At 40.6% G+C, this 14,449-nt stretch overlaps 1 protein-coding gene and 1 long non-coding RNA gene across 4 annotated transcripts in view; one reads left to right on the top strand and one right to left on the bottom strand.

The window, feature by feature from the left end:
• The window catches only part of BPHL (biphenyl hydrolase like), a 14,893-nt gene extending 9,161 nt beyond the window's left edge, over positions 1-5,732 (bottom strand). For both annotated transcript variants that reach the window (XM_019613765.2, XM_010708410.3), the window contains exons 1-3: positions 5,599-5,732; positions 4,302-4,405; positions 2,615-2,781 (exon numbers count right to left, since the gene is read on the bottom strand). In XM_019613765.2, coding sequence (XP_019469310.1) covers positions 2,615-2,781; positions 4,302-4,405; positions 5,599-5,699 — 372 coding nt within the window. In that variant the 5' untranslated portion in view covers positions 5,700-5,732. The remainder of the gene's footprint in view (positions 1-2,614; positions 2,782-4,301; positions 4,406-5,598) is intronic.
• Positions 5,733-5,832: 100 nt separating this feature from the next.
• LOC116216425 overlaps positions 5,833-14,449 on the top strand; it is a 76,077-nt gene continuing 67,460 nt past the window's right edge. The window contains exons 1-2 of one of the 2 annotated variants that reach the window (XR_004159139.1): positions 5,833-6,392; positions 8,297-8,361. This is a non-coding gene — a long non-coding RNA (uncharacterized LOC116216425). The remainder of the gene's footprint in view (positions 6,393-8,296; positions 8,362-14,449) is intronic. The other variant, XR_004159141.1, reaches the window with a different exon arrangement.

Consider the following 14,449-nt stretch of genomic DNA (forward strand, 5'->3'; position numbering starts at 1 on the left):
AAAAAAAAAAAAGCCAAAATCAATGCAATGTAACAGATGTCTTGGTAATGGTGTGCATGTTTGTTTGCTTTAGTTTTGAATGACTTACCCTGCAGGCCTCTAGCTCACACTGGTAGTTACCTGTAAGCTAGGTTTCAGCTTCTCAGTTCCGTGGGTGATTTTGTGCTGTCTTTACCCAACAAATGAACAAAATGAACTCTGTACTATATTATTTCTTTGGACCACAGCAAGTACGCCACAAGGGCTGCAGTTGATCTACAAAAACTGGGAGAAGCCCAAACCCACCTTTTTACTTCAACAGTAGATTTCCAGACTAAGAACCTCTTAAATATCAACTGACTGTTTCCACAGTAATAATCTTTAATGCTTTGGGCCTTCATTGTGTTTTTTGTTAGAGACTGGGATGGAACATAGCAGAATGGACCTATATGCACTAGATTCCTTCATTTTTATCTCAATTCCTTTGCAGAACATGTTCAGTGATACATAGCACTGTCATCTGCATCAAGGTGCTAAACACTCTTCAGAATTTATACTTCTGTTACTTCACTGAAATCCCGCAGCAGTCACAGCTCCAGGAGGGGCACCAGAATCTGAAAGAGTCCAGAATAAAGGTACTGAAGACTCACCTATACAAATGGGTTTTGCCTGTCTGCAGGCTGTCTGCATACAAACCACATACCATTAGACAGCCCTCTGCAGGAGCTATGACTTTGTTTTATGCTGGAAATCCTAGTTAGGGTGATTACGTGGGATTTGTGCTATCCTTCACATGTTCTGCTAAAATAGAATCAAGTTACTTGCCCTTGGGAAGATTTTAACAAATAGTTGTTACATGCTTACATCAGTGAACATCTTCAAAAAAACAGGATGCCACATCTCATTTGTTTTGGCAGCTTCAGAAATCTGTGGACTGCTGCCCTCTTTGACTGCCTGCCTTATGATTATATGCTTTTTAAGGACAGTTCTAGCTCTGTTTTCTATTTTGCAGCTATTAGTTTTTCAACAGAGGCAGGGAAAGGGAGTTACAACCATTTAAACAGAAAGTTTGTCACCTACCCATGATAGCAGCTTTATTTTCTTTGTTTGTGTAGCAGAAGAAATTGTTGACTTACTGTGCAGAGAGATTGCTTAAATGGTTAGAGGGCACAACTGTATTTTAATCCTGATTCTGCTGTCAGATTTATTTTGTTTCACCATGCAGAATACTCGAGGAAGGCTGCATTTCCAGCTTCATATGGTTCTTTCTGTAAGGTTACTGCTCGTTACATAAATACAGTTGGATTCACTGACTGAATCTTCTCTCATATTTTTGGAATTTTCATGCTCTGCCAACTTTCTTAACATGGCCAAAGAAACTGTATAGCTTAACATAACAAGGCCAAAATATTAGTTAGAACTAAACCAGAAAACAGTGTTAGCACTTAGAGGATGGAATAAAAGCACAGCTTAGGAACATAGATTTGAAATAAAAAAGAATCTGTAAGATGGAGAAATAATAACAACTTTGAATCGTAGTCTTCATAATCACAATAGCAGCATTAGTTAAGATCTGATATGATTACAGGAATCCTTTGATTTCCCACAAAAATTATTTCAGTAATAGGCTGTAAAATGCAAAGCACCAAGTCAGTTTTCAGAATCAGATGTCTCTTGAACTGGATTGCTCGAGGTAAAATGTCAAGCTTGTATTAGCCAGAAAAATTTCTAAGAATTTTCACTATTGTAATCTCTTCTAGTTAAATCACCCGGCTTAGTCTTTGTTTTTCATATATAGTTTACCTAACTTACATGGTTCCCATCTGTAAATCTCTTAGGGCAGGGTTTTGGAATAAGAACTTATTCCTTTGTAATTCCCAAAGCTGAACTTCTATGTATATTGCAGAAGAAAATATTTTCCAGAACGGTGTATATCTGCCCAGTTTTAAGGCTTCATTTGTATGTTTAGCTTAACTTGTTTTCTGTTGGAAATAATGTGCTGTCATGGTTTTGACTGGAATAGACTTAATTTTCTTCATAGAGGCTTGTATGATGATGTAATTTGGATCTTTAATGAAAATAACAGTGATAACACACCAGTGTCTTTAGTTATTGCAGAGCAGTGCTTATACAGTCAAGGATTTCTCTGTTTCTCATACTGATCTGCAGTGAGGAAGCTGGGGGTGCAAGAGAAGCTTGGAGGGGACAAAGCCAGGTCAGCTGACCCCAAGTGATCATAGGGATGTCCCATACATGAGACCATGCTTGGCAACACAAGCTAGGGGAAAAGAAGGAGGAAGGTGATAGGTGTTGAGAATGAAGGTGTTTGCCTTCTCAGGTAACAGTTGTGTGTGACGAGCTGTGCTTTCCTGTGGCTGAACATCTGCCTGCCAATGTGAAGTACTGAATGGATTCCTTATTTTGCCTTGCTTGAATGCACAGCTTTTGCTTTACCTAGTAAACTGTCTATCTCAACTCACGATTGTCATCTTTCTGATTCTTTTTCCCATCCCATCAGGGGAGAGTGAGCGATCAGTTGTGTGCTGCTGAGCTGCCTGCTGGAGTTAAACCACAATATATACTTAGCAGCACTCTTCCACCTGCAAAACTTAAGAAAAATAGGTTTTATATTTACCTGCATAAGATCCACAGCATCTTTTGCATCTCTCTCAAAGAAATCCGGAGGGAAGTCTCGAGAGGGAGGGATGGACTGTCCGTATCCTCGTGGATCCCAAGCGACAATTGTGAATAGTTGCTTATTCATGGACTTAAGCTGTGGTCCAAAATCGGTTTGACCACTCCCTGGAAAACCATCATTCTTCAATTAAAGTAACCACCATAATACATATACAGCATATATACTCTAGATGGAAACTGGGGAAACTTGTATCTTAATTCTAAAAAAGAGGCTTTATACTTTATCTCTATTTGTAACTAAGGGTTGCAACTCTCAGCCATGAAGTACATAATAAAAATCTTTAGAAGTATCTGCAGTATGATGTGAGCAAACTTTCTAGTAGGAAGGCAAGCTTATAAAAAACGATGCTCTGCATGGATGTTCTAGAAGAGCATCTTAAACTGAGTTTCCTGGAATTATTATCTGAGATAGGGACTTATCTTTGACAGATTTAAAGCACGGTTATTGCTGTTCATCTGACCAGCACAGAGGAAACTGTGAAAGAGGAGGAATACGCTGACAAAATTGTGATTTACAGGTGAAAAGCACTGGGTGAGATGGTTCTTATTTGATGAAACATTTCAATAAGACTATGGGTGTTTGAAGCTGAGCTATAAATACATTGTTTGAAGAGACAGTAGTGACACGAAAGTACAGAATTCTAACTTTTTATTTTTCTAAGATGTTTGTTGCCAAAATAAGTCAAATAGATTTCTTTTCCTCCTGACACAATACAGTTTCTTTCATTTATAGCCTTGACTTTCAAAGGATTAAATACACTGAGTCTAGAAAATATTGTTGCACTAAGCTATCTGTGAACACCAGGAGAAGACTGCAATTTATTTCTAATTTGGATCATGGTTATGTGGTAACAACATCACTATTTAATTAAAACCTGTCCAGCTCTACTATGTAATATTCATATAATGAAATACTGAATTGGCTACTTATTGTTCTATTAAAATGGCTGCTCAAGGGCTAAATATGCTGCAAGAACCCAGGAAAAAAGCCTGTGAAAATTTCAAAGGGTTATAATCAAGAGCAGTGGTCTCACTGGACAGGTTTTGTGTAGCTAGCAGAATCTGTTGTCCATCTCTGAAAGTCATTGAGAGTTTCAATGATGTTATCCTCAATAAGCACAACACGAAAATGTGTTTTAAAGCAAAAAGCAAGTCTCAGCCGTGCCTTTTTCTCTATGAGCATAAACTGCAACGTTTATTAATTCAACTGAAATGCACCTAGTTTCTAAGAGGAATGCAACAATCAGCTGTGTAACAAATACAGCTGATCTGTTTTTTTCCTCACGTTACTTTGCACCTTTTTGTAGCTATTTGCTGGACACCCTATTCCTTTTCCCACAGTCCAATCCAGAAGGTATGAGTGACTGTGAGAATTAAGAAATTGAGAACCAATACCATTTTGTATAAAAGTTGCCCGGTGATATATTTAAAATCTTTAAAAACAGTTAACTAGTTGCTATACCTCTACATTTTCCTATCTTTTATATGTGTAATAATTCACCTTTTAATGAAAATGGTCTATAATCGGGTGCTGGACGTATTAGAAAATAGTTTGTGCACTCTAGCAAAAGAACAGATGGTTAAAGAGGTGGTTGCACTACAAAATAAAAACAAAATCTCCAGACCTAGCATTCCGGGAAGCAGAAGAACTGCATGGCTTCCTTCTCCTGTTTGCTGATAATGCAGATTGACTCCATTCACTTGGATTTTGGCAGATGTTATCGAAGTACTAGGGATGCAGCAAGGAAAACAAAAACATTCAGACAGGTAATTCTCATTACTACAAGGACATTCAAGGAATACAGAATACTTACTTTGTCTAGATATGAAGGATAATATAGGAAAATCTAAACTTGCCCTTTCACAGACACACGAAAGACCTCACAGGAGTGCAGGTGGGTTCATTACGTGACCACGAGAGAGGTGATGGAGTTTCCTATGGGAAAACTCAAGACCCTTCTGGACACCTACCTTGTGAGACCTACTGTAGGGAACCTGCTTTAGCAGGGGAGTTGGACTTGATCTCCTGAAGTCCTTTTCTGTCATTTGTACTCATATTTCACAAATATAGGTAAATGATTCAGATAAAGGAGGAAAGAAGTCTTGACCATCCAAGAAGGGGAATATAATTACAGCTTTATGTAGCTACAGAAATGTGTTGGAAAAATATGTATTACAGAGGAGAAACCTCTTTTTGCCACATAATTTTGAAGTAGCTAGGGTTGACCTTACTGCTTCTGGATTTCTCTGTCTGTGAAACACATCACAATCTCTTGTTATGGTGTATATATTGCTCTGCAATAGTAGCACATATAGAAGGTAACCAACGTGTAGTTCTTGTAGGCAAGGGATGTACATTATAATTTTGAGATTCAGATAGTGTTAAGACTTTTTCCACAGCTCTACATTTCTCCTGATCAATTATTAACGTTGGGGGCTCAGGAATGTTGCTGAGCTTGTGACGTACAACTCCTGGATCGTGGCTCAGTGTAAAGTCCAATGGAATTCCAGAGTTTCACATACAGTGTGTTTTTAACGCTTTTTGAACTAATATATATATATATATATAAACATGCTGAGAAACTGCCCTGGAGCCGGGTATTGCTAAAATAGATGTGATCTCCTCCACACGAAACTTCTGTGTCTGAACTCAGTTCATTATCGCTACTGCCACCGTGATTTCATTTCTGCAAAGCATCCGTTAAAACACCACATTTTTCATTGCCTGGCATAATCATACCTGCAAAAACCCACTTAAAACAGCAAGCAACAGACAAACAAACATCGACAACCCCACAGCCCGCAATGTAAAGGAGCCAGCAGCGTTAAGGCTTATAGCCGTGCGGAGCACACGCCTGCAATCACCGTGCTGCTACAACGCAGAGCACGCAGCGAGCCTCTGAGGACTGTGCTTTTCATTACCCGTAGGAGGCGGCCGGTCCCCGGCTTGTGAGCAGCGCGATGCGAGGTTGCAGCAACAGCAGCGCCGCGGCCCCACTCCGCCACGCCATGACACCCGCCATGCCTCCCCGCCCCGCCTCCTCCCCCTTCCCTGTGGGGGTGCCCCGTCCTCAGGCCGTCACTCGCGTGCCCTGTGAGCGGCGGTACAGCACCAGCCCTGGGAGGCAGCGCCGCCACACGGCACGCCAGCGGCCACTCCGCGCGCCCTCCCTCCACACACCGCTCGGCGGGAACGCGCCTCTGCTGCCGCGCTCTGATTGGCGGCCGCGGATGTCAGTCAGAGCAGGGAGAGACGGTGCTGGTCGTTGGTGTGCTGTGGTGAGGGGGATAAATAAAAGCGGGCCGCGATTGCTGCTGTTCTTACTAGCTGTGCGAGGGGAGTTGGGGGAAAAAGGAAGCTGTGATGGTTATTTGGAACTGCAGCTCTGCCTTTAAGATGGATAGTAAGAAAAGCCCCCGGCTGGGCCTGTGCTGAGGACTGTAGCTTCTCTGGAGCGAGGCCTCCTGTGTGCCGAATGCAAATCGTAGAATCCTGGAATCCTCACCAAGAACCGTTAACTCTGCCACGTGTGGAGGAGAAAGGCCAGTCTGAGCCATAGCCTGCCTAGGCTGACGGTGAAGAGGGCTGTGCAGGTAGTGGGGGAAACACAGAAAGCCTAGGGCTGGTACCAACCTTGGAGAAGACCCAGGAAGCACAATCTTCTGCCCTAGACCTGGGCAGGAGGGATTTTTCCAACCAGATCAGTTGTGGCAGGGTAAGTTTAGGTTGAATATCGGGAAAAATTTTTGTACAGAAAGTGTTGCTAAGCACTGGAATAGGCTCCCCGGGGAGGTGGTTGAGTTACCATCCCTGGATGTGTTTTAAAAACTGTTTGGATGTGGTCCTCAGGGACATGATTTAGCAGAGGGTTGTTAGGGTAGTATGGTTAGGTTGTGGTTGGACTTGATAATCTTTAAGGTCTTTTCCAACCTGAATGATTCTATGTTCCTGTGCATGTTTCCCCCAGCCCAGTGGGAGCTCAGTGTCTATCCTGAGTGATTAATTGTTAGCCTTTTTGCTCCACTGCAGTTTGTTTGTGTAGGACCAACAGTGCTTAGAGGTGAATGACAGACACAGCAAATGCCAATGCGTAAAGAGATTAACACAGCTGTGTGAGCATACTGGTTTCGTTTATCCCCCAAGCAGATCAAACCATTTAAGATTAAAGTCTTTAGTACAGCTAATTACAAGTAATCCACCATCAAGACAAGCTGCCTTTACTCTTGCCCAGTGGCATATGTGAGACCCTGCAGTTTCCTTCCACTTTCAGAGGCTCATTTTTGCTGTGCATGTCACTGTTCTCACTTCCTTCTGGTAAAAGATGGTGATAGCTGACTGTTGTGAGTTCACACACACAAAAAAAAAAGACAAGACATAGCTTGCTCTTTGGCTACACAAACTGGTTTATTTCTTTTTCCTGAATTCTGGCACTCTCAAATCAAAAGGATTCCTATCTCATGTTTTACCTAGGAAGATGTCTCAGACTTTTTGTATCCAGTTTCATTTCTGTAAAAATGCCTTTCAACATCTGATCTTACACATCCTCCTCCTACTATGGCTGAAGATGTAATAACTTGTCGGAATGTGTGGTGAAAAACTGAGGGATTAGATAGAAAGCATTGAACACAATGTAGGAGGAGAAAAGAGGTTATTAGAAAGGTAAACCCAGGTCTGTCACCAGATAAGAGAAAAGGGAGATGAGAAGGTTTATATATCACTTAAGAATTAAGGTTTGGGTAGTTCTGGATCAGTTAACCACACTGCCATTGTGACGAAAACAAAATGGATGTGCTGCACCATGCATTGTTTCCAGGCCTTTAATCACAGATCTGGGCCAAATGAGGCACCATTCCTTTCCCTTGCTTGGACTGTGCGACTCCTCTCTCAAAGTTTTGTGCCACCTTTGGCCTAAAGAGAGAAGAGCAGAAATGGTTCTGGCAAAAACTTTTTTTTCCTGTGTGTGTGGAGAAAATGAACTCCACAAAATATAATGAATGAGAGGAACTCCTGAGGGGAGAGAGATGCCAGCTGGGTCCACAGAGCAATGGCACCAGCTGTGGAAGAAAGACCCTGCCAAGGTTGGATGAGGATGGAAGATAATCTGGGCCCAAAATGTATGGGAAGTTGTAGGTGGCACCCTTCCTTGCCCTGCAAACTGCATTATTCTATTATAGAACTGCTAAGTTCCTGGCTCCCTGTCACATAATATCATAGAATCATATAATTGCTCAAGTTGGAAAAGAACTTAAAGATCACGAAGTCCAACTACAACTTAACCATACTACCCTAATTCTTACAGCCCTCCTCTAAACCCCTGAGCACCACACCCAAATGGATTTTAAACACAGCTACGAATGGTGACTCAACCATAGGGAGCAGTTGGCTCTGCACTTATTTTGCACAGATGCATTTAATCTGGAAATAATATAGCTTCACCCTTTGTCTCCAGTTCCACTAAGCAATTGCTATAGAGTTTCTTTCTGCTGCAGACTAGGTTCTTGAGCCTGTGTACATGTTAGTAGGTTGTTTTTCCTTCTTTCTTTTGAGCTGCTTTTTATGAAGTTAAATATCCTGCTGTTTTTGTGTTTGCTCTGACACTTGGATTCCTCTTATTTTTAGATGTTAAGAATGAGTCAGTGTATTCGCTGTGGGAGAAAACCTTGTTGCTGCAGCTCCACAGAAAGGTACGATTTGGATAGAGGTGAATTGTCTAATTCAGAGCAGAGATCACAGAATCATAGAATGGCCTGGGTTGAAAAGGATCACAATGGTCATCTAGTTTCAACCCCCCCCCTGCTGTGTGCAAGGGTCCCCAACCAGCAGACCAGGCTGCCCAGAGCCACATCCAGCCTGGCCTTGAATGCCTCCAGGGATGGGGCATCCACAACCTCCTTGGGCAACCTGTTCCAGTGCTTCACCACCCTCTGTGTGAAAAACTTCCTCTTAACATATAACCTAAACCTCCCCTGTCTCAGTTTAAAATCATTCCCCCTTGTCCTATCACTGTCTACCCTCGTAAACAGCCGTTCCTCCTCCTGTTTATAAGCTCCCTTCAAGTACTGGAAGGCCACAGTGAGGTCTTCCCAGAGCCTTTTCTTCTCCAAGCTAAGCAAGTCCAGTTCCCTCAACCTTTCTTCATGAGATGTGGAAATAGCGATGTTTCTATGATTCTGTTTTGACCTTTCAAACAAGAAAGATTGAGCAAATATGGAATTAATTTTGGAAATTTGTAGGTGTGAAGCATGCATAGAAGCAGCATCTTCTTATATCAGGAGACCTGTTTAGTTAGTGTAGTAGCCATGTTCAAAATGACTTCTATTGAAAGAATACGTAAGTAAGTAAATAGTGCTTTGTTATCAGCAGATCAGCTGGTAGGAAAAGATTCCAGATATCTTGGCTCAAAGAGCATTGCAGGTAGAAGAAATTGAGACACAGATAGGTATGTAAGAATTGCTCTTTTGTTTCTATTTGTCTGTTTGTGGAACAGGTTGTATGAATCTCTTTGCGTTTATAAGAGGTGAACTTAGTCCCAGATCTGGACCCAGATATTTCTTCTAGCCCTCCGTTTTGCTCTCGTGACTTGAGATATGTGTGGGACACACAGGAGTTGCAACCCATGGTTCAAAACCTAAGCGGTATTACTGACTAGCTAAGGTGATTAGAGTGGATTTTTGTCTCAAACAACTCTCATCAAGAATCTCTGAGTTCTGTAAGCTTTAGTGCTTCTTATCCGACTGCATCTTAGTTCTGGTGCAAGTTAGCATCAGTACCAAAGAAATAAGGAAACTGTGCTGTAGAGAAAGGAAATGACCTACTTACAATTATAAAGGAGATGGAGAGAGGAGGGAAACCCAACGTAGGTCAGGAGTTCTCTGACTCTTTCATTTCAGTTGTGGGACAGCTTCCTCCAGCACAAAGGCAGTCTATGGGCTCTGTATGCTAGACCTTGTTCTGATCATAAATTACCCCGTGGATGTCCCACCTTTTCACTTGCCTGGGCCACACCGAGTGAAGAGAAATTGTCTTGGGCCACATATAGAATATATAATATGGTTAATGTATATAGGTAACAAAACTTATTATATATATTTATTTTTATTAAAATAAAAAATCAGCAACAAAAACATAAAACAAGTGGGATATTTGACTTTGTTTTTGTGAAATTAATGCATCATTGTCTGCTTCAATGGAAGTGGTTGCAATTCTTAGTGAGCTCTCCAGGTGTTCATCAGAGATTTTTGTTGAACTGTTGCTCTTGTACTTCATCCTTGAAACCACTTGTTTACAAATGTATGTGCTGCCAAAAGTGACGACGTGAATGAGGTGTGGCTGTGAAGTGAGGGATATTTCTCTCTGCTAAGACTGTCTTATAAAAGTTCAGAGAGAAACATGATCAAAATTTTCTTTGTGTTGGATGTCTGATTGCAGCTTTACAAACCCTGTTTGAAAACTTGCAGGTATTGTATTCATGTTGACTGAAAATGGAGCTGCAAATATACAAAACAATTGATGACATCTTTTGGAAATCTTGAAATCTATTCTCAAATTTTTTTATCAAAATAAAAAGCAAGGCTGCATCTTTTCTGCTGTTCACAGGACCTTGTTTAGCCAACACGTCAAAACATATGAAATTATTTGTCATAACTTAAGCTTGCCATAATTTACGTAAGTTTCATTTCAAATGCTGTTATGATTTGAAACACAGCACAGATAAACTGATTTTCGCCTTGAAGGTGCATATTTAACTCATTTAAATGAGCAGCCAAATCCACCGAAAACCCTAAATCTGTGAGCCATTTTTAATCTTTGAGTTCTGGCACAAATTTTCCTTTTGATTCCTTAAAGGACGTGATTTCATTTAGCAAACCATAAAATCTTTGTAGTATTTTACCCTCAACTTAGCCACCTTCCTTCAGAAAAGTAAATGCTGTCCCCATAATTAGTATCCAGACTTTAAGGAACTCCTGGAATTGTCCAATGGATTGAATGATTGCCTTTGTGAAAGTTACAGCTTTAATGATTTGCACGACATTGTCCACATTGAAAGCTTTCACACTTAAGTTGTTGATGTGTGATGCAGTGATATTTCCTCAGTTGTGAGTTGCTGGTGGTAATTGCATTGTCTTCTATTAATACTACAAGTTCCTCTTTTTTATCAACCATTGTCAGGGCACCATCAGTAGCTATACTGGATATGTTGACAAAAGTTAAAGAACATCACTTCAATATAGTTTTTTACTGTTTCATACAGATCAAGAGACTTAGTTGTGTCTTTTAATGACACCAAAGAAGCAATTTCTTTAGTGACATTACATCAGTCGTCAGTACCTCTAATGAAAATGGCAAGTGGAGCTGCATCTGTAGCATCAGTACTTTATCACCCAAGCATAACATTTAAAATTAGCAGTTTCATTCTCCAAATTTCTTTTGATAGATGCTCCACTTTCTTCAGTTCACCTGGCTACAGTCTGATGAGACAAACTGATTGTAGAAATACCTTTTTTTTTTTAAATCAGGATACATTATATCTGTCTTGCTTTCCATACATAGCTTAATAAACTCACCATCAGTAAATGGCTGATTTTTTTGCAGTCAGAATTGCTGCTGCCTAACTAACTTTTATAAAAGGGTCTGTTTTTTTTTTTTTTCTCAAAGATTTTGTAGATATGTTGAAATATGAATATCAGTGATCGCTGTGTTTTTCTCACCAAGTGGCCCCAGCACATGCCACGTGTAATACATGTGGGGTTGGATGTGACTGAGTGTCTGCAATGAGTGTAAGAGGAAGAGTCAGCACTGCTCTGTACCACACCCTCCCAGTTTTCCAGCCCATAACTGTGCTGATTGCACACCGATGGTTTGATTGTTGCTGAGCAATGGGTGCACATCTGGGGCTGGGCCAAGCTGAGCCACTTGGCAGGGGAACTGGTAGGGCAGGGCTTGAACTGGTGGTTGATTGAGCACCTGCTGATGGAGTGCTGTGGGCCATGTGAGCGGAGGGGTGGACTGAAGGTGGAGCCACCCTGGACTCATATAAAGGCCAGCCATTGAAGGGAGAGCATCTCCTGGATTTAGGCTGCTTCCTGAGAAGGAGTGCTGTGTAGCCAGAGATCTCTTTCACCAGTTGGGTGGGTTCAGTGCTTTCTGTATGTGACTATTGGCCTACCTGCAAATACTTTGGTATTGCCAAGAACCTGTCAGAAGAAATTTTGCTTCTTTGTGAGCAGAACAGATGCCTAGAGGGTACTGAAAGCTAGGGAAGAAAGCCCTCTGTAGTGCTAGAGAGTTGGTAGTTGGCTCCGCTTGTACTGGATGATCTTTCCTACTTTGTTTGTAGATCCCTCTGGCGATGTACAAGGCTGGGCATATTTCAGAAACTTGAAGATTCTTACTCTATTTTTCACATGCCTTCAGGGCTGAATTAAGGTCTTTGTTGTAGTATAATGATAAAAAAGTGAATGCAGATAAAAGCAGAGCTGATTTAAAGCCACTTGATCAGGGGCCAAGTTCATGAGTATTGCCTCTGTTTGGCAAAGTGGCTGCAGGAAGAGGGAGCCAAGAGCTGTCAGCCCACTTTAAGTCCATATATCAAACATTTACAACAGTGTCTTCTCTGTACTATTAATTGGTATTATTTAGCAGCTATTTTAGAAGCAGTAAAGATTGCTGGAGATGCTTAGCTGCTTGTGTGCTGTTAATGAACATATAGTAACAAAATTAACTGACTAAATTGCTGTGAATACATTGATTGTAATCCTCGGGGCATATAAGAATTTCTGCACATTGGCTTCTGCGTAACAATCACTGTAGCTACAGGATGGAGGCTGCACTTCAATGACCATGTACTATTAAACAGTTCTTACTTTGTCTCTGCTAAAAAAGCTCCTAGACAAGCTGCCTAGTATGAAAGAGAAAGGAAATACAAATTATTGCAAGGAACATAATCCTAAATTGGTCCTTCTGCCATAGCTCAAAAATTCCTTGCATTTCAGTCTGGGGATGGTGCTAACTCGCTTCCTTGGGCCTATTGGAAATCCTTCTTATGTTTCACCCATTTAACCTTGCTTTGAGACCTCTAGCTTTGTTTTTTACTATCAGTGTCTAAAGAAAGATGTCCAGTACTAGTTTAAAGGCGTCATGGAGATTCACAAATTCCGTAGGTAGTCTATTTCAGTAGTTAATTATCCATTTTATTAAATATGTATTGATTCGCATTTCAGCATGTTTGGCTGCAGCTTCCAGCTTCTGGGTGCTATGCTGTGGTTTTTCACAATACCTAAGAGCTTATAATGCCTTGTACTCTGCCCAGGACTTTGTGATTGAGTTCTGTTGACAGTGTACTGAAAGATTTTCTGTAGCTCTCCTTCTTTTCTATACCATCCACAATGTGACCTGAATGCTGAGCACTAGTGTAGAATTGGACTTGCCAGTATCAAAGCTTAAGTGAACTTCTACCTCCCACATCCCAGTTCAAAAGTCTTTGACTACTCTGTGCCTGTTGTACTGAGATCTTTCTACATCTTTCATTGTCACTGTTACTTCAGAATGTAAAGTCTTGGCTTGCTTTCCTTAATAAAGAAAAAAATTGAACATGCTCACCATTTATTCTGTGCATCAAATAAGACAAGGTTCTTATAAGAGAAAAATAGAATACTGTGTGAATAAAGACTGTAGGTGTGTGAGAGTTGAATCAAATGGGATATGGAATGGATGCACTGCAATGAAATCAATCCTTTGAGTACATGGGTGTTTTTAGATCTGTTCTGAAATCTATTTCATGAGGTAACACAGTAGGTAGTAGTATTAACACTCTGTGGACTAATAGCAGAAAAAGAAGAATGGGTTTTAGCATATGTGAACAAAAGTTATACAAGTCCTCCAGTATCTGAGTGGATGACACAGTCTGTGTTATAATTTCTGCTGAAGTCCTCATTTTGGGGACCCACTTTCACTATAACTTATGCTAAATACTTCTAGAGCTGAGAAATATGTTGGAATTTGCTGTGACTCCAGTTTAATTTTACCTTTACTAAAATGGTGGCTGCTGAATCCTATGCTTCTATTAAATTGCTAACTTTCTGGCATCAATTAGAAGCTAATCAATGCTTACTGCTTTTTCTACAGCAAAGAAAAAATCTGTTTGGCTTGTAATAAACAAAGCAGAGATATCATTCTTCATAGGAAGTGTGTGGCATGATTATTTTAGTGCATAAAAACTTGCAGCTCAGTAATTTTTCTTTCTCGGTATGAAAGATCTATGATTGTGTCAATATGTGTAAATTAAAGAATGATGAGGAACATTCCCAGGCAGTAGGACACCAAAATCTATGCTACAGAGCTCTTCCAACGTTTCCCAGTATAACTTAAATGTGGTGAGACAATCCTTGCTTTAATATTTCAAGGTTAAATGAATTTGTTATCCTGTCAGCAAGCTACTCTTTGCCAGCTGGCCTCAGCATCCTGGAATGTTCCCAAGTGCATTTTAATTAACTAGTATAAATGCAGCCTCGGAGTTTTAATAACTAGTAATACTCTTAGTCACGTAGTGAGCAGAATGGGTCTTCTGTCCTGTAATAATAAAGCACTTTCCCCTTCTCAAAGCTCTCATGTTTCCCAAGTCTTTATTTTGGATTGCATAGTGATTGTTTTTTCCATGTTATAAAGCAGAGCAGAGATTACTCATGTAAAATCTTCTCTACCAAGCAGCACAAAATCTAATGCAATGTTAACCTATGAAAGAAGACTATTTTACCAATTACACACTTCTTCAAC

Source organism: Meleagris gallopavo, chromosome 3, assembly GCF_000146605.3.
Source record: "Meleagris gallopavo isolate NT-WF06-2002-E0010 breed Aviagen turkey brand Nicholas breeding stock chromosome 3, Turkey_5.1, whole genome shotgun sequence".
NCBI lineage: Eukaryota > Metazoa > Chordata > Aves > Galliformes > Phasianidae > Meleagris > Meleagris gallopavo.